We start from the raw sequence: 20,795 nt of genomic DNA, 5'->3' as shown, positions 1-20,795 counted from the left end.
GACAGTAGATATTTCCTTTCTGTAACCTTTCAGAGTGGGGACGGTAGATATTTCCTTTCTGTAACCTTTCAGAGTGGGGAAGGTAGATATTTCCTTTCTATAACCTTTCAGAGTGGGGACGGTAGATATTTCCTTTCTATAACCTTTCAGAGTGGGGACGGTATATATTTCCTTTCTATAACCTTTCAGAGTGGGGACGGTAGATATTTCCTTTCTATAACCTTTCAGAGTGGGGACAGTAGATATTTCCCCTCTATAACCCTGGAGAGTGGGGACGGTAGATATTTCCTTTCTGTAACCTTTCAGAGTGGGGACAGTAGATATTTCCTTTCTATAACCTTTCAGAGTGGGGACGGTAGATATTTCCTTTCTGTAACCTTTCAGAGTGGGGACGGTAGATATTTTCTTTCTATAACCCTGGAGGGTGGGGACGGTATATATTTCCTTTCTATAACCCTGGAGGGTGGGGATGGTAGATATTTCCTTTCTATAACCCTGGAGAGTGGGGACGGTAGATATTTCCCTTCTATAACCCTTGAGAGTGGGGACGGTAGATATTTCCCTTCTATAACCCTGGAGGGTGGGGATGGTAGATATTTCATTTCTATAACCTTTCAGAGTGGGGACGGTAGATATTTCCATTCTGTAACCTTTCAGAGTGGGGATGGTAGATATTTCCATTCTGTAAGCTTTCAGAGTGGGGATGGTAGATATTTCCTTTCTGTAACCTTTCAGAGTGGGGACGGTAGATATTTCCCCTCTATAACCCTGGAGAGTGGGGAAGGTAGATATTTCCATTCTGTAACCTTTCAGAGTGGGGATGGTAGATATTTCCTTTCTGTAACCTTTCAGAGTGGGGACGGTAGATATTTCCCCTCTATAACCCTGGAGAGTGGGGACGGTAGATATTTCCTTTCTATAACCTTTCAGAGTGGGGACGGTAGATATTTCCTTTCTATAACCTTTCAGAGTGGGGACGGTAGATATTTCCTTTCTGTAACCTTTCAGAGTGGGGACGGTAGATATTTCCTTTCTGTAACCTTTCAGAGTGGGGACGGTAGATATTTCCTTTCTGTAACCTTTCAGAGTGGGGACGGTAGATATTTCCTTTCTGTAACATGTTTTATCAGAGGATAGAAAAGATGGCTGATTATAAGCCCTCCCACTGAGCTAGTATTTATAGAAATGGACTGGGGCGACGGTTCTCTTGGCTCTCTGACAGCGCTGACAGACCACTGTGGTAAACACACACAGTCAGACATACTGCCTGGTTAACTCTCCTCCTCTCCTCCTACATTCACCCGTCTCAATGATGTTATACAATTTGTGTTGTATAGGCTACAGTTCGGTTATCACATCCTTTCCATGTGCCATGTGTAACTTTCTCGCTATATCTTTCTTTATTTCTCCTTTTATCAGCTAAAAATATGTTTTGGGTGATAAACTCCCGAGTCCCTGATGGGAGTGAATCTGTTTGGGTAACACATACTGTATAACCTCCATAAACTTACAGTATAACTGGACCTATTTGGATATTATGTAAATCAGACATGCAGACAGACCCTCATCAGGGTGAACGCTTTTGTTCGACAGGCTGATAAAATATTAAATCCCAATAGTCCTACTAGCGAAGAAGCTTCATTCCATTTGATTGGATCAATCCATTCGATTGGACCAAATCAATTTGATTGGATCAATTCCATTTGATTGGAATAAGAAAAAAGACACCTACAATAGAGGTTAAATCCAGTGGGTTGAGATTTTTTCTCCAGTTTAAATCTAGAGAACTAGAATGTAGCCCTGGGTTTCAGTCAACCTAATATACTAATTGTTCTAGTGGCTTCCATAATAGTGGTAAATGAATCCGAAGGACTACAATTATATGACAAATAACAGGAGTTCATCATGAACATCATCAGCATCAGTATTTCATCATGTGTACCATTACTCTCAGTGCATTACCAGCATGCATGGCATTCAAGGGTCATGCTCTTCCTGTCATTCCAGTCAGTATTGTGTTGGGTGAGAGAGAGAGAGTGAGAGAGAGTGAGAGTGAGAGTGAGGGTGAGAGTGAGAGTGAGAGAGAGAGAGAGAGAGAGAGAGAGAGAGAGAGAGAGAGAGAGAGAGAGAGAGAGAGAGAGAGAGAGAGCGCGAGAGAGAGAGAGAGAGAGAGAGAGAGAGAGAGCGAGAGAGAATGGCTCACGCATGCCATGCTGCTACTGATCTACTCTACAGATGTCAGCTTGTTTGGTTGTCTGATGGTGTGTATTTACATGCAGATGAGGAAAATGTTAAGCAGTCTTGGAATCTTACAGTGGCTATGACAGTAATAGTAACTATAGTGGTTATGACAGTAATAGTAACTATAGTGGCCATGATAGCAACAGTAACTATAGAGGCTATGATAGTAATAGCAACTATAGTGGCCATGATAGCAACAGTAACTATAGTGGCTATGATTGTAATAGTAACTATAGTGGCTATGATAGTAGTAGTGGCTATAGTGGCTTTGATAGTAGTAGTGGCTATAGTGGCTTTGATAGTCTGGCAAGAGGAGAATGGTGTTGTTCTATGGACTCTTATGTAAGCGTGCAAACGAGAAGTTTGCTTGGACGAGAAGGGCACTTGGAGAATGGTGCTTGGAGAAGGGCATTGCTAATGAGTTTTGACCTGGTCTGAGTGGAGGAGAGTTTGGTTTGCGGATGGATAGGAGTCAAGACCTTTGGTGGTTGGATGTGTTCATGGGTCATAGAATGGCCTGTCTAGCATTACTAGTTAGGGACAGTAAGTGTTTGGACATTTTGTGGGCAGCAGTCAGCTTGGCTATTATGCTGCTGAGGGGAACTCGGATACTCTCTACACACTGTATAGGCTAACAGTGCATTGTTGTTAACAACCTCCATGCACTGTTCTGACACCCTGGTTCAGCGTAGGCTGTGACAGATGGGCCTGTGGGGAGCTCCTGAGCCGAGCCTGCGGATGGCGCAAAGGATTCTGGGATATGTCTGGAGGCCTGCCCGGAGGATCACTAGAGCGAGACCCATGAGGACCTGAGGCTCCTGTCAGTCACTGTGTGTGTGTGTATGTGTGTGTGTGTGTGTGTGTGTGTGTGTGTGTGTGTGTGTGTGTGTGTGTGTGTGTGTGTGTGTGTGTGTGTGTGTGTGTGTGTGTGTGTGTGTGTGTGTGTGTGTGTGTGTGTACAGCATGTGTGCGAGACAACATGTCTTGTGTGGAAGTGTGTGTGTGTGCCTGTCTTATGCCGTCATGGCCTCCTTGGTTCAGGCTGAGTCATTGAGCATGGAGGTAAGAGGTCAGAGAGGTTAGAGGGGAGGAGTCAGTCTGGTTAGAGCTGGTGAAGACTAGCGCACTACTGACCACTATGACGCCACTTGTACCCTGGTTTTAATGGCAGGCAGGCAGGCAGGCAGCACCTACTTGTTACAAGGACAGGAGCAAAGACCACAGAATGCTCCTAGATCGTTCAAATTCTTTTCTGCATCCTTCATGTCCTTATTGATTTGGTCCATTCCCTCCTCGATGCGCTCCATTTGCTCTGATTAAACACAAGTAATTTATCCCCCACAGAACGAAGCACGTGAGAAGAAAAGGAAACAAAAGAAAGAAAGGAGGAGAGAAGACAAAGAGAAGACAACAGATTCAGACAGTCACTGTGACGAAAGTAAAAGAACTGGACGCCACCACATAGTGAAGAACCTTTGGGCTCGTTGGGTCAGTACCTACTTGTTACAGGGACATATGAAAAGGCCACAGCATTTCCCTAAATCTTTAAAACTTTTCTCGGCCTCCTTCATGTCTTGGTTAATATGGTTCATGCCATCTTCAACACGATCCAGTTGTTCTGGTCAGGACAAAGGGATGACAGCAGTGGAATGAATTTTATTGACTATGACAGAAATATATGAGTACTGGGGACTGATTAAAGTCATGACTGAGACATTCAGTTTCCATAAATCATTTTTATATACTAATTTCATTTTACAAAAGCCTTTTAGTGTTGGAAATTATGTTAAATTAATATTAATGGTTTAAATTGAAAATCTGAAGATATAACCCTTCACAACGTTCGCTATGGTGGAAATTTAGGGCCAATCTGAAATCCTAGCGATTCTACCCTACAGTATCCTTCCCCTAGGAAATTCTGTATGCCGTTCATGGGCAGTGGGGTCTGGACCTGGTGAAGGTAGCTGGTGGGTCCTATTGATGTGGTGTGGTGTGGGGCAGGGTTGGGTTGGGTTGTGGTAAATTCCATTGTCAATTCAGCAGAAAGTTCAGAATGAATGGAAAATTGACAACATTGTCTATGAGGATTTTTTTACTCATTCATTTACTTTCAGTTTTATTTAAATCAAATTGTCTTTAAATGAATGCATTTAATTCCCTGCAGTAAATTAATTGAAAATGGAATTGACCACAGCCCAGGTAGGTGGGTGGATGGACAACTCCGGGGTCGTGGTTAAGGAGACTGCGTAGGAATTACGTGCAGTATGTGTTATAGTGAGATGAGGTTGGAAGGTAGAGTAGAGTACGTCAGGAATACAGTCAAGGCTAAGCCCATTGACACTGTCCACCTTTGTAAAATCCCTGGCATGCTTTTGTACTGTAGAAACAACTTAGTCATGTGACCTTTACTTAAACAGAGGAGAAGAAGAACGTAAAATGGAAATAATACATTTATTTGCTAGTGGAACATTACCCAACCCTATATTTTCCATCCAGCTTTCTTTGTTATTTCATTTTGTGATTCATTCAAACCTTGTGCACTGCATCAGCCTCAGGCTTCTCCAATACGACACCATCAATAAGCAGAGGTCAGAGGGCAGCTAGCCAGGCTTACAGACACCTCAGCAACTAGCGAGCCGTCCAAATGGGCTTTGTGGAGGCAACCCTGGAGCAGGTTGACGTTTATTGTCATGAGTCTTGTCCTTGAGGCAGAACTACACGATTTCCGCTAGATGTGCAAGCTGCAAAGTCAAAATATTCTATATTATAAAAATGCATGATTTTGTTGTGCTTTTTGGACTTAATTTAAAGTTAGGGTTAGGAATTATGGTTAGCAGTGGGGTTAAGGTTAGGGTGATGTTTATGTTCCAGCTAGTGACCACTCTGCAGAGCTGCCTCCAGAACAAGATTCATGTTTTAAAAACGCTTCCCTGTAACCCTGGACGGAAGGATTGCAGAAGGGGAGAGATAAGTGGATAGAGGGATGACAAAGATATAGAGGGATGACATGGATATAGAGGGATGATATAGATACAGAGTGATGACAGAGATATAGAGGGATGACAGAGATAGAGGGATGATAAAGATATGGAGGGATGATAAAGATATAGAGGGATGATAAAGATATGGAGGGATGATAAAGATATGGAGGGATGATAAAGATATGGAGGGATGATAAAGATATGGAGGGATGATACAGATATGGAGGGATGATAAAGATATGGAGGGATGACAAAGATATGGAGGGATGATAGTGATATGGAGGGATGATAAAGATATGGAGGGATGATAGTGATATGGAGGGATGATAAAGATATGGAGGGATGATAAAGATATGGAGGGATGACAGAGATATAGAGAGATGATAGAGATATGGAGGGATGATAAAGATATGGAGGGATGATAGAGATATAGAGGGATGATAGTGATATGGAGGGATGATAAAGATATGGAGGGATGATAAAGATATGGAGGGATGATAAAGATATGGAGGGATGATAGAGATACGGAGGGATGATAAGGAATGAGCAGATTACAGTGAGTCTGTAATCAAGGTCCTCAGTCGTGGGCTTTCCCCATTAGGATCTGATCACAGCAGTCGAACCGGCCAATCAGAAGGCTAGATTGAGGCTAATGCCTTCCGGCAGGACAATTATGTCCTCTGGTCAATCCAAGCACAACAAACCAGTGGTAATGCCAATAAACCACTACGCACACACTGGTTGAATCCACGTTGTTTCCACGTCATTCCGATGAAATGATGTTTAACCAACGTGGAATAGATGTTGATTTGATGTCTGCGCCCAGTGAGAAGTTTCAACTGAACCAGGGTTTAGGCCATGTTATTAGTTTCTCTATATAACATTTGTTATTGGTCACTATCAGGTGTAAATCAAGTCTGCATTCTTCGGCTGCTTTATAGAGTAACAAGACTTTAAGGAATATGGCTAACACAGTAGTCCTTTAGAGGAGTACAGTGTGTTAAACATGTTGACTTGTACTGTTAGCTTGTGTGGCTGCGTCTTTTCATGACATGCCATAATCCAGTGCATTCACAAACTGCATTCAACCAGGGATGATACAAAAGTCTGTTCAATTGTTAGTGTGTAAATCCATGGAAGAATGAGAATGAATTTTGTGGTTAAATGGGTTAACTTCCCCAACTCTGAGACAGAACCGGTTTTATCACTGCACCTTTGACACGTTGGCCTACTGTTCGGTTGGTGGCCTTTTAGGGATAAAACCCCATGACTGGAACAATTCACCCAAATTATGGATAAGTGGGCTTCTCTAATTCAACTTTTGGCACAGAAGTATAATGGAGACTTAAATATAGTAAATAAGGGTGGTTGCTGCGGTGTTTGGCCTGAGAATGTTTTGAGGTATACTTGTTGTCTTTGGGGTAAGAAAGCAGAGAAAAGCTGTTAGCGAAGCGAATGAAAAACTGTTAACGAATCCAAAGAAAACATGTTAGCAAAACCAAAGAATATAAGTTAGTGAAACCAAGGTAATGAAGTTAGCGAACCAAAGAAAATATGTTAGCACACCAAGAAAAAGCAGTTAGCAAACAAAAACAAAAGTTAGAAAACGGAAAAAAAAAGAGTTGTTAGTTTCTTCATCAGGTTTCAAAGGAATTGTTGACCTGCAGTGGAATTCATAATAAAGCATGCATTAGGGCAGAAATTAAAATAGAGGAAATCACTGTTTCAAAGGGGTAGTTGGAGAAAACCTTAGTTATGAACTGGCATGTAATGGATATGAGCAAGTACACAGCAAACAATTCAAACATCAAGAATATCTACATTTCTTTGTTTACATTTAACGTCTGAAAGATAACCATATGAGTTTTTTTGTAACTTCATCCATATATCTGTCTATTTCAATGTACAAAGCACTTGAAAATAACTCAAGTTGAAATATACGATAGGACCTGTCGTTCTAGCTAACTACTTCAAAACATGCACTGTTATGTTATTCATAGCTAAACATCAGATACAAGGCTGGGAACGTTGTCCCATTGGGTTTCCCTTCTCCAAGACACTTACCTCCTTGCTCATCCAGCATAACCAAGGTCCTGATACCAGCATCTTTACTCTAATCCCCAAACACCACAGCGAAGAGAGGTGAAGAAGGAAGGGACGAATGGAAGGAAATAAAGAGAAAGAGAGGTCAGATCACAAAGGGCGGGTACGGACGCCTTATAGAATACAGATTAGAGTGCAAGGCAACATGATTGGAAAACAGGAGGAGACCATCAGAATAAAACCCACCTCAAGCCTTAGGCAAAGTTAGACCAAGGTCTTGCCATTTGCTCAACTTAAAATCTCTCAAGAAACAGTAACATTGTCCGAATCGTGACAGCCTGAGAATATTAGCATATTCTAAGCGTTTCTGGTGTGATTTTAAACTGGATTGGCCAACCTGTGTGTCTTTGACTTTACTGCAATGGTTAGCGCTTCGGGTTTTAATGTTGTAGGTGTTTATGTTTAAAAATGTAGATATTGAGGGAAAGTGGGGTCACCTGTTACCCTCCTGTGAGAGGAAGTGGGGTAGTATTGATCAGGTTCAGAGGTTATAAGCCAGGGAACATTAACCCTTTGTTTGGTATGACACATTGTAAATATCTGACATACAAAGACGATTGATAAAAAAATCCTAAATGAAAAGCTTGGCATCAGATTGAAAGCTGATAATAATGCCAAAATCAGACTTTACGCCTATTTACGATGCAGGCACCATCTCCTTTCTTACAGCAGCCTGTACACTGCTATTCTATATCTGTGCCAGATCATTTCACCAATAGCAGCAGTGGATTACAGTGCACTTGGAGACCTTGGGGTTCTGAAACTACATGAATAGCCAGCCCAAACCACTCTCCGCAGGGTCGGTAGAAAACTACATGAATAGCCAGCCCAAACCACTCTCCGCAGGGTCGGTTTTCAGGGATACAGTATTTTCAAGCTAACTTCCGTTTCCCCTGAAAAACGGGTGTGGGACTCTGTTCAGGCATCTTTTTTACACCTGCTATGTTAGGTTAGCCAACACTATCCATATTAGTAATCGATTAGCTTTAGATACAGATACAGTATGGACCTCTGACCAGTGTGCAATGTGGCTAACAAAACATAACCCTCCTGATATCATGGAGACTTTTACAGTTCCTGGCTGACTAATAAACATGGAACCTGGTGTGGAGCATAGGCAGCATAAAAAGACACCCTGCCTCCCCATGCCTCTCATTCCTGCCTCCTCAGCAGTTTACAAGGAAGAGAGCATCACATTTTGGGGCAAGGGGGAGCAATAAGCCACAACTGCAGTGTATAAATTATTCTGTAATTTAGCATTCCACTTCCCAGAGAAATCCCAAGTTGGTTAATATGACTCCCAGGGGAGTCTTCTTGGCACAATTGAATACGATCCCCATAGTGCACTGCACTGAACCCCTCAGCTTGGCTCAGCTTGGCTCGATACTATCACCTTATGCAAACCGTATGGATGGAGATGGATACCCCTGGATTCTATCATTATGTATTTGGAAATGCAGATCCATTTTTGTTTGTATGAAAAAGAGAATTTGCTCACCTAAATATTATGACGACAGAGAGAGAGATAATCACTTTAATCAAAGAATTTGTGTTCTGGACCTGTGCGGTGATACACTTTTATCGCAAATCATCTGATTAATCATCGCAGTCTAACTGTCCCTCTCTTCGTCTCTTGCTCCCTCTCTCCATTATCCTCCATTTTCTCTTTTGTCAGACAGTCCCTCCCTCTATCTTCATCTACACTTGTCTGTTTGTCATGTCCGAGGTGCTGTTATCCTTCTCTCTCTCCCCTCTCCCCTCTCTCTCTTGCTCTCTCTCTCCCTCCCTCTATCTCTCCCTCTCTCCCCTCTGTCCATCTCTCCCTCCTCCCTCTCTCCCTCTCTCCCTCCAGTGATGACAGGGAGGTGCTGTGCTGTGCAAATTCGGTGAGATATATGAACTGATGATCAATATGACCTTGAGATATGCAGCACAAGGCTGTCATCAGAGACCTGTTATCTCTCTGTTCTCTGTTCTCTCCCTCCCTATCCCTCTCTCTCTCTTCTGATCTCTCTCTCTCTCTCGCTCTCTCTTCTGATCTCTCTCTCTCTCTCGCTCTCTCTTCTGATCTCTCTCTCTCAGTCTCTCTTCTGATCTCTCTCTCTCTCTCTCTCTCTCTCTCTCTCTCTCTCTCTCTCTCTCTCATCTCCCCTCTTCTTACCAAGATAACATTTCAAAACTCTCAACAGTGTTATTTTAACACTGTATTAGTGGGACTCATACGAGCACTGTAAAAGTGATACATTTAACAGTTAAATGTGCTCCAGTGAATTTGCTGTGCCAGGCAGATCCTGGTTCTGTACATGTAAGAACACACAGTGCACGTCTTACCCATGTCAATACTGTGCACGGCTCGGCATTGTATTCTGGCTTGGCGTTGTGAACACTGTAAGTATGAATGGTGTCTTTCTCTTACCTCTTCCACCAGCTGTAGCATACGACGAGTGCTCTCCAGTGACTGTGGACAGAAAGGAGAAGAAACATGAGAACTGGAAAGCATCAGAAGACATGACAAATATGAGTGGAGGTTGAGATTCAGGTCTAGATATCACCATATGATCTACTCTAGATATCACCATATGGTCTACTCCAGATATGACCATATGGTCTACTCTAGATATCACCATATGGTCTACTCTAGATATCACCATATGGTCTACTCTAGATATCACCATATGGTCTACTCCAGATATGACCATATGGTCTACTCTAGATATCACCATATGGTCTACTCCAGATATGACCATATGGTCTACTCTAGATATCACCATATGGTCTACTCTAGATATCACCATATGGTCTACTCTAGATATCACCATATGGTCTACTCCAGATATGACCATATGGTCTACTCTAGATATCACCATATGGTCTACTCCAGATATGACCATATGGTCTACTCTAGATATCACCATATGGTCTACTCTAGATATCACCATATGGTCTACTCTAGATATCACCATATGGTCTACTCCAGATATGACCATATGGTCTACTCTAGATATCACCATATGGTCTACTCCAGATATCACCATATGGTCTACTCTAGAAGCACCACATGTTTGTTTGTGAAATACTTAAGATACTTAAGTACTTGAGGTACTTAACTGTTACCCATAAATGATTGATATTGAGATAAAAAATGATTGCATTGGACCTTTAAGGTTAAAATAAAAATATAATGTTGTGTATCAGTAGGGTGAATTGTTACAATGACCATCATGGAAATGACAGAACTCGGATGTAGCTACAGGGATTCAGATATTACATATGTTTATTTAGAGGCACAAAAAAACACAAAATCACAATTATGCACAATCATGACAATACTGTGCAAACAATACATTTAAAAGGTTTGGAAGCATTACTGAACTTGTATTTTAAATACATTTGCATTTAAATAAGATTAAAACAGTGCTTATATTTATCAGTATCATTCAAACTGTTGTAAACCATGTTGTAAAATAACTGCATATACTCTACATTGAATGCTCGGGATCAATTTCCCAACCCCCTTTTCAACCTCTTCTACTGTTGGCCAGCTAGCAAGCTAGCGAGCGATAGCGGCATGCTCCATTTTTTTCTCTAAATAGAGATCATTAAGCATGTGGCTGTGAGGCTCTGGCTGTACTGGGGTTGTGGGGTTTCTGTGGGAGCTGTGATATCTTATCCCTTTTGCATGGCTGCAGCTCGGATCCGCTCTGTGAGGCAGCTCACTGCACTGCTGAGCCCCCGGGGATGGGGGAGGGAGGAGACACAGCCCGGGCTCACAGGCTGAGCCTCAACCCTGTAACGTTTACAGTCAGCCTCTCTTCTACAGTCAGCTTCTCCCCCACTCCCCCACACCCATCAGAAACCAAATGACCACCACTATACTCTGAATCTCAGAGATACGGCTTCAAGATGGCAGTTGTGTAAGAAACGTCTCAAGGTGAGATGTTGTTTAGCATTAGCGACGTGATTGGACACAGAGAGAGAGAAAACTGTGATTGGAACCACCATTTTATGTCCTGGTTGTGTTGCATGTGTGTGTGTGTGTGTGTGTGTTTAATATTCTGCTCAGCTGTGAAAGTGTGAGTCATCGGAGAGGCAGGAGAAATGTGGGCTAGGCTGCTGCAGGCTAGTACGGAGGCTGCTGGCAACACACACACACACACACGTACAAACTAACACACACACACTTCACTGTTACATAAAACTGGATGCAGTTGAACCTTCCCTCCACCTGACACACAGACCCTGGCATCGAGCAGCCGATGAGGCCAACATCACATTACCCTTCTCTATAGGAGCTGGCTGCTGTCAGGATGAGGTCATCTAGTGGGCCATCTTATGGTAATGTGTGACACTATAACGTGTACAGTCATTTGAGGTGGAAGATGTATTTAACTGGATCTGTAGATTTTATGTCAAGTGGAGAGTGAGGAATGAGTTTATCATCAATTCTACAGCTAAAGCATACACCTTTTATTCCAAGCTCATCTTTTCATATTTGTTTTACGTGTAGCGGTTGCATATGCCTATTTCTGGATGATTTTCTGTGTACTCCCTGAAGGCTTGAGTGTCTCTCACGTGTCTATAAATCTGTTGAAGATGTGGTAAACAGTAGCATGGGTAGGGATTGTGTTGCTCACCTCATCTCCAAGCTGGTCGGCGCGTTGCTGCATATCCGACAGCTCATTGCGCATGTCCAAGTCTTCAGCCATGGCTACTGGCTGTATGGGGTGGAGTTGGTCTCCAACGGGAAAGAATAGATCCTACTGGGAGGCCGGGGAAGACTAGCGGAGGAAAGGAGACACAAAACAACAGATGTTAAGCTAAATAACGTATTTTAGCACGCTAAGCTAGACATTTTATTTAGTCTGCTAAGCTAAACGACAGCCTTTAGCATGTTAAGCTAAACAAGTATGTTCCCAGAGCTAAGGTTACGTTCCAATTGACATACTAGAATACCACTTAGAATGCGTGCCAAATACATTGCTTCAGTGCTAGTGTAGATATTTGTGTCTTTTTAGGAAGCGTGCTACATCATGTAATTTTCTGAGATGTGTTTTGCCCAATGCCACAGTAATTAACTACACATCAAAGGTGAATCTACCCCCCCTCTATTTTCTTGGATCTCAGGCGAATGAACGGCAGTCGCTTTCCATCTGCAATCCCTGGAACAGTTAGAACCCAGTATAGTAGAGGATTAGTGACTGCAACAGCATTTGTTCCACTGAATGATAAGGAAGTGTGCAAGTCATTGATGTTTGCAGAATGATGGCAGTCTTAGAGAGTCAAGTCGAAGGGATATTGTGGGTTAGCTAGCTCGAACCCTGGACACTGTAAGCCTGTGCTGTGTTTCCCTGTAGGCCAGAATCATTAGAGATTCAATCATACAGTAGACAGCAGTGGAGGCTACTGAGGGGAGGACGGCTCAATGGAATGGTATCAACCACACGGAAACCATGTTTTTGATGTGTTTGATACCATTCCATTGACTCCATTCCGGCCATTATTATGAGCCGTCCTCCCCTCAGCAGCCTCCACTGCCAGACAGGGGTTGGATCTCTCCTCAGTAGCACCCACTCACATTCACTGAGGGATTGACGAAAGTCATTGTTTACCTTGCTAAATATAATAGAGGGGCAATCGTATCGGGATGCACGTCACAGAATATATGTACCCTTCACAGTAAGGCTCCGCTGATTACTATAATAAATCATCTTTACAAGGGTAACCTAACAACCTAACAACATCGAAATCACCAATGTTAAAGTTATGTGTAGTAGTGTACAATATTATGTGTCAGAGAGTGTATCATCGTTCGTGACAAGGCAATCCAGATTCTATTCCATATTCTGCCTTCCAGATCGTTCTGTCCCCTTGCAGTTGGAGCCTACATGTGTCTTGGGAATCTCACGACATCTGCGGTTGTAACAAGCGCCACATCTTTCCTACAGTAATCTTAAAGATGTATTACAGTAATCAGTAATCTTTAGTACAGTATCATAAAGCCATCTTCCTCTTAGTAACTGACTAGGTCATATACTGTAATATATGACTCCTACATACAGATATACATATTCTCATGCAGAAGTGACCATATTATCATGTTAACAAAATACAGTATCACTCATAACCTTTTTTACAACCACTGGAGAGCTATCCCACTGGGTACAGACGTCAGTTCAATGTCTAGTTTTAATTTACATTTGGTTGAGTTGTCAATTAACGTGAATTCAATGTGAAATGAACAAAAAAATGTCACTGTCTTGTCAGTGGATTTAGGTTCAAAGTCGGGTGAAAAGAAGATGAAATTCCCTGATGACTTTTTCAAATCCAATCAGTTTTCCACCTTGATTCAACGTCAACATCGTCACATTGAAATTGTTTTGTTGAAATGACGTGGAAACAATGTTGATTCAACCAATTTTTGTCCCATGGGATCTTTGTACACAAAGCACACAGTATGTTCGCTTTCCTCCCTCCATAGCTTTTCTTTAGACGTTTCCTTCTCCTGCATGGCTAAACATGACCAGCGGCCACCTTGGATTACAGAAATCTCTTACCGACTGGGCAGCAGCAGAAGCAGTGCCTTTTAAATCAAATTAGATTGAAAAACAGGGCATCAACATTTGTTACCAGAGAAAGAAAGGCTTTCATCTCAAACACAAACAGGCTGGATTCTCTCTCTGGAGCCCCTCAAGGCTGCCTGTTATCCCCTCTGCAGTTTACCGCTGAAACTAGCACATCAACCAGTCCTAAACTGAGGGGTGCAGAGGGCAACTGGAAACATGCCATCAATTAATAGATTTTTAATAAACCAATTAATTAATTATTCAATCAACCTATTGAGTCATATTATTTAATCCGGCTATTAATTGAACGTTTTCACAATGGACTAGAGATATGTGTCTGTGAACCATTTAGCTTCTGATCTAAAGATTCCATTTAGATTCTGATCTATTTAGATTGAGATCTGATGAGACCGTTGTCATTATGAGTGTGAACTACAAGCCCGGGGTTTATCACCTCTCTTGGTCATTGTGAAGACGTGATTCATGCTGAGGGAGCATCCACTAGGGTTGTTGTCACAGAAACATGGATAACCCTTGGAGACGTGTCATAACTAGTTGAGACTTTAAACACAGCTAGGACATAACCTGGCCTACATACTGTATATGCTACAGTACATACACTCCTCGTTACTATGTAGAGAGCTTGAAAGCACTTGGAAAAACCCTATATAAAAAAGCACTATATAAATCCAATCCTCTGACTTCAAATATATGTATAACACAAGAGAACAATATCTAAGGTATCATGTGAAAATCTATTCAACTGAATTACTTATTTGCAGTGCAAATAGATGGGAATATAAGTGGGAATCAGCAGGTAATATTCAGATAACACAAGGAACTCTATTCAATCTGTAAAGCGTTACAGATAGCATGTTAGAAATGTAAAGGTCATTTCCTATTGAGCCGACATCTGCAGAGTTTACCGTGAATCCAGTTTCCGCCAACACGGGAATATTACATTTTTATCATGCTGCAACACGATACGGATTGAATAGAGCCCAAGGTAAACATGCTGCTACACAATCAACCTACAAATCTGGACCACAGAATCAACACAATCAATGTGTGAGGTTGAACGGTCCACGTCCATCTCCACTGACAGATAAACAGGAAGCTTTATGTTACTCTCAGATCCAGCAGAGAGAGAATGGGTTTCTGTCATGTTAACAAGGTCAGACACATTTACTGATTGGCTCAGCTAATTTACTATGATTTACTCTCTTCTGTTTCCCTCTGACAGCTGCCAGACATCTGCCTCTGAGACAGACACGCTGCCTTATTCTTTACCTTCCTCGACCTCCTTCCCCTCCCTCCCCTCCTCAAGCCCATCCACTATCTAATCTATCCATCTACCTCCCTCTTTCTCTCCAAACCTCATCCTATACCTCCCTCTTTCCCTCCAAATCTCATCCTCTACCTCCCTCTTTCTATCCAAACCTCATCCTCTACCTCCCTCTTTCTATCCAAATCTCATCCTCTACCTCCCTTTTTCTCTCCAAACCTCATCCTATACCTCCCTCTTTCCCTCCAAACCTCATCCTCTACCTCCCTCTTTCTCGCCATACCTTGTACTCTACCTCTCTCTTTCTCTCCAAACCTCATACTATACCTCCCTCTTTCTCTCTAAACCTCATCCTCTAACTCCCTATTTCTCTCCAAACCGTATCCTCCACCTCCCTCCCTCTTCCTTTCAAAATCCAAAATGCTGGTGAATGTTTCATTTGGGATTCGTAGGAAGCACCAAATATCTGCAGAGGAAGCATAATATCATTAAAACATGTCTGTGGAGATGTTTTCCAGTGTCACCCTCTTATTGATGATTCTAACACACATCAGATTCTCCCCCACTGCTCCATGCAAGCCACTGCTAGGCCTAACTGACTATCTGTCCTGATACAAGCTAAGACAAACTCTCTCTCTCTCTCTCTCTCTCTCTCTGTATCTCTCTCTGTATCTCTCTCTGTATCTCTCTCTCTCTCTCACACACACACACACACACACACACACACACACACACACACACACACACACACACACACACACACACACACACACACACACACACACACACACACACACACACACACACACACACACACACACTATAGGGAGTGTTTAACTGAGCTTTGCTGAGTATAGCATCATTTCATTATGGCAGCAGACAATATGTTGTTAAATGTTTTATATGACAGCTCTTACATTTCCCAAGGTAACAAACACTGTGTTCGCTTCTAGTTGACTAAAGACTTATTAATGAGATGTTAAAAAAGAATGAATAAGATATTAAAAAGCAGTTAATGCATCTGTTACTTTTACAATTTCCACATTTTAAAACGTAACTGTCAAAGATACTGTATTATATAACAGGCACCCTTCATAGATGCTATGGCTGAGCTACAGTCAGGCAGCTATAATCACTGCAGGTCCAGTAATGAAAAATATTGAGATGGCTTCATTCGAATTCCCCACACGTTCCCTTATCTTATGAGGCGACCATATTTCATGCCTTGTCCAATCACAGAGTACTTACAGAATGCTCTCCCGACCCCAACCCCCACCCCCACCCCTGTCGGCTGGCTCTCCCTCGTGTGCCTGCAAATGATCTCGCCTGGAAAACTTAAAATTACTGTACACGTATTCATCAAATAAAGACCCTGCCTGGTACAGAACCACAAACACATTACCGTGCTGTCTGAAATCAAAATGAACGAGGGAATGAGAATTCCAAGGAGGTGCTTTAAATTCCTCAGGGATGCGTTCCGTGCCCTGATCGAAACTTCAGCTAAAGCTAACTGTCTTCGTCATTCATTCAGTGGGCAGCAGCTATGTGGTTGACTCAAGCACCCAGACCAAACAAATGTTCAGTTAGACTGGCATTTCCTAACCTTACAGACAAACCGACACATGGTCTGTTCTGACAATAGACAGAATCATTGTTCTGCTCCAACACTTAAACAGAGAATAGCTCTTTGTCTCTGTGTGTGTGTTTGTTTGCGTGCATGCATGTTGGCATGCTCACAGTGACCCTTTGTTTGCAACGGCTGCCATTTTCTCTTCTTCCTCTGGTTAATCTCAGTCTTTGCTCCAGCTAATACCACACACAGTATCCACCACAACAACACCATTTACACATCAATATGTGCTCTGTGGTGTATGTTTAATCTGTGAGATACTAGCCCATGGAATAAGAATGAGTCCTCTTTAAATCATCGTAAGCTAAAGAAGCGTATTGTGAGGATGTTTTTGAAATAGGGTCATCTCTCTTCTGAAGCCCGTTAACACTGGGATATAAGGTAACTGACCCTGCTGTTTACACTGGGATATAAGGTAACTGACCCTGCTGTTTACACTGGGATATAAGGTAACTGACCCTGCTGTTTACACTGGGATATAGGGTAGCTGACCCTGCTGTTTACACTGGGATTTAAGGTAGCTGACCCTGCTGTTTACACTGGGATATAGGGTAGCTGACCCTGCTGTTTACACTGGGATATAGGGTAGCTGACCCTGCTGTTTACACTGGGATATAGGGTAACTGACCCTGCTGTTTACACTGGGATATAGGGTAGCTGACCCTGCTGCTTACACTGGGATATAGGGTAACTGACCCTGCTGTTTACACTGGGATATAAGGTAACTGACCCTGCTGTTAACACTGATATATAAGGTAACTGACCCTGCTGTTAACACTGAGATATAAGGTAACTGACCCTGCTGTTAACACTGAGATATAGGGTAACTGACCCTGCTGTTTACACTGGGATATAAGGTAACTGACCCTGCTGTTTACACTGGGATATAGGGTAGCTGACCCTGCTGTTAACACTGAGATATAAGGTAACTGACCCTGCTGTTTACACTGGGATATAAGGTAACTGACCCTGCTGTTTACACTGGGATATAGGGTAACTGACCCTGCTGTTAACACTGATATATAAGGTAACTGACCCTGCTGTTTACACTGAGATATAGGGTAACTGACCCTGCTGTTTACACTGGGATATAAGGTAACTGACCCTGCTGTTTACACTGGGATATAGGGTAACTGACCCTGCTGTTTACACTGGGATATAAGGTAGCTGACCCTGCTGTTTACACTGGGAAATAGGGTAGCTGACCCTGCTGTTTACACTGGGATAGAAGGTAACTGACCCTGCTGTTTACACTGGGATATAAGGTAACTGACCCTGCTGTTTACACCAGGATATAGGGTAACTGACCCTGCTGTTTACGCTGGGATATAGGGTAACTGACCCTGCTGTTTACACTGGGATATAGGGTAGCTGACCCTGCTGTTAACACTGAGATATAAGGTAACTGACCCTGCTGTTAACCCTGAGATATAGGGTAACTGACCCTGCTGTTTACACCTGAGATATAGGGTAACTGACCCTGCTGTTTACACTGGGATATAGGGTAGCTGACCCTGCTGTTTACACTGGGATATAGGGTAGCTGACCCTGCTGTTTGCATTCATGACCTTCTCACACCACTCAGGCCGTTTCAAAAAGCTGATTGTCCTCTCAACATCACCTCTCTACAGTTGATTGTCCTCCTCCAATCCCCAATACAAAAACACACACAAAAATGTGTACCTGCTTCTCATCCATCAATCAGCCAAATCTTCCTGAAATAGTCGGAACCAAAACTCATATTGTGGAGGTACTATTGAGGTAGTGTGATAACACATGTTTTCTGTCAATATGTTTGATTAAAGCTTGCGGTGCCAGAAGCAATGGAGCCTATGGAATAGTCCCAAAGGTGCAAACCTCGCCCATCTGCTGGCTCTTCAGAAAGCAGCAACTAAATCAAATGCTCAAATAAGTACTTGAAAGAAAACAAATACTATCTCCCCATGTACTGCAGAGCAGAAGCCCTATCTCCCCATGTACTGCAGAGCAAGAGCTCTATCTCCCCATGTACTGCAGAGCAGAAGCCCTATCTCCCCATGTACTGCAGAACAGAAGCCCTATCTCCCCATGTACTGCAGAGCAGGAGCTCTATCTCCCCATGTACTGCAGAGCAGGAGCTCTATCTCCCCATGTACTGCAGAGCAGAAGCCCTATCTCCCCATGTACTGCAGAGCAGAAGCCCTATCTCCCCTCTGACGGTGGCAGTCACCTCTGCGGTCTCCTTGTGTAGTGTTACGGTTAGGGCCAGGGAGGCACCAGCTGGGCTGGTCAAAACTAGCTCATTCCCTTCCTCTTGGGAACATTAACTAACAGCAGACTGCCCCCGGAGGGCCTGGGAAATATGACAAATATGACGAACACAACAAAGAGCGGCCGCCGCAGAGGTCGGCAATGGACGGGCGAAGAGAGGAGAGAGGTGGGAGGGGGAGAGAGGGGAGAGAGGTGGGATGGGGGAGAGAGGGGAGAGAGGTGGGAGGGGGGAGAGAGGTGGGATGGGGGAGAGAGGGGAGAGAGGTGGGAGGGGGGAGATAGAGGAGAGAGGTGGGACAGGGGGAGAGAGGAGAGAGGTGGGACAGGGGGAGAGAGGAGAGAGGTGGGATGGGGGAGAGAGGGGAGAGAGGTGGGATGGGGGAGAGAGGTGGGAGAGATGGGATGGGGGAGAGAGGGGAGAGAGGTGGGATGGGGGAGAGAGGGGAGAGAGGTGGGAGGGGGGAGAGAGAGGAGAGAGGTGGGACAGGGGGAGAGAGGAGAGAGGTGGGACGGGGGAGAGAGGAGAGAGGTGGGATGGGGGAGAGAGGGGAGAGAGGTGGGATGGGGGAGAGAGGTGGGAGGGGGGAGAGAGAGGAGAGAGGTGGGACAGGGGGAGAGAGGAGAGAGGTGGGACGGGGGAGAGAGGAGAGAGGTGGGATGGGGGAGAGAGGGGAGAGAGGTGGGATGGGGGAGAGAGGTGGGAGGGGGGAGAGAGAGGAGAGAGGTGGGACAGGGGGAGAGAGGAGAGAGGTGGGACAGGGGGAGAGTGGAGAGAGGTGGGATGGGGGAGAGAGGGGAGAGAGGTGGGATGGGGGAGAGAGGTGGGAGGGGGGAGAGAGAGGAGAGAGGTGGGACAGGGAGAGAGAGGAGAGAGGTGGGACAGGGGGAGAGAGGAGAGAGGTGGGAGGGGGGAGAGAGGGGAGAGAGGTGGGATGGGGAGAGAGGGGAGAGAGGTGGGAGGGGGGAGAGAGGGGAGAGAGGTGGGATGGGGGAGAGAGGGGAGAGAGGTGGGAGGGGGGAGAGAGAGGAGAGAGGTGGGACAGGGGGAGAGAGGAGAGAGGTGGGATGGGGGAGAGATGGGAGAGAGGTGGGAGGGGGGAGAGAGGGGAGAGAGGTGGGATGGGGGAGAGAGGGGAGAGAGGTGGGATGGGGGAGAGAGGGGAGAGAGGTGGGAGAGAGACGAGAGAGGTGGGATGGGGGAGAGAGGTGGGATGGGGGAGAGAGAGGAGAGAGGTGGGATGGGGGAGAGAGGGGAGAGAGGTGGGAGGGGGGAGAGAGGGGAGAGAGGTGGGAGGGGGGAAAAGTGGGAGGGGTGGTAAGAGAGATGGGAGGGATGGGGAAAGGGGTGGGAGGGGGTAGAGAGGTGAGATAGGTGAGATGGATTAGGAGAGGGGTGGGGTGAGTTGGGGAAAATAGTGAGAGGGGAGAGAAGGGAGAGAATGGGAATGAGAGGTTATGGGAGAGGCAGGAGGAGACAACCTGTTACGAGACGATAGATCTATAGAGAAAACCTTAACCTACTGTACCAAACACTAGAGCTGGGATATGATCTGAACCTACTGTACCAGACACTAGAGCTGGGATATGATCTGAACCTACTGTACCAGACACTAGAGCTGGGATATGATCTGAACCTACTGTACCAGACACTAGAGCTGGGATATGATCTGAACCTACTGTACCAGACACTAGAGCTGGGATATGATCTGAACCTACTGTACCAAACACTAGAGCTGGGATAT

General features: G+C 44.3%; 1 protein-coding gene across 1 annotated transcript in view; it reads right to left on the bottom strand.

Moving 5' to 3' along the window:
- LOC139407321 (synaptosomal-associated protein 25-A-like) overlaps positions 1-20,795 on the bottom strand; it is a 39,177-nt gene that overhangs the window by 10,863 nt on the left and 7,519 nt on the right. The window contains exons 2-5 of the mRNA XM_071151007.1: positions 11,960-12,103; positions 9,742-9,783; positions 7,287-7,335; positions 3,436-3,553 (exon numbers count right to left, since the gene is read on the bottom strand). Of these exons, the coding sequence (XP_071007108.1) occupies positions 3,436-3,553; positions 7,287-7,335; positions 9,742-9,783; positions 11,960-12,031 (281 nt within the window). The 5' untranslated portion in view covers positions 12,032-12,103. The remainder of the gene's footprint in view (positions 1-3,435; positions 3,554-7,286; positions 7,336-9,741; positions 9,784-11,959; positions 12,104-20,795) is intronic.

The sequence above is a fragment of the Oncorhynchus clarkii genome, chromosome 4 (assembly GCF_045791955.1).
Source record: "Oncorhynchus clarkii lewisi isolate Uvic-CL-2024 chromosome 4, UVic_Ocla_1.0, whole genome shotgun sequence".
Classification (NCBI taxonomy): Eukaryota; Metazoa; Chordata; class Actinopteri; order Salmoniformes; family Salmonidae; genus Oncorhynchus; species Oncorhynchus clarkii.
Note: the sequence above shows the minus strand (reverse complement) of the source record. Positions and strands in the feature narration are given on the sequence as shown.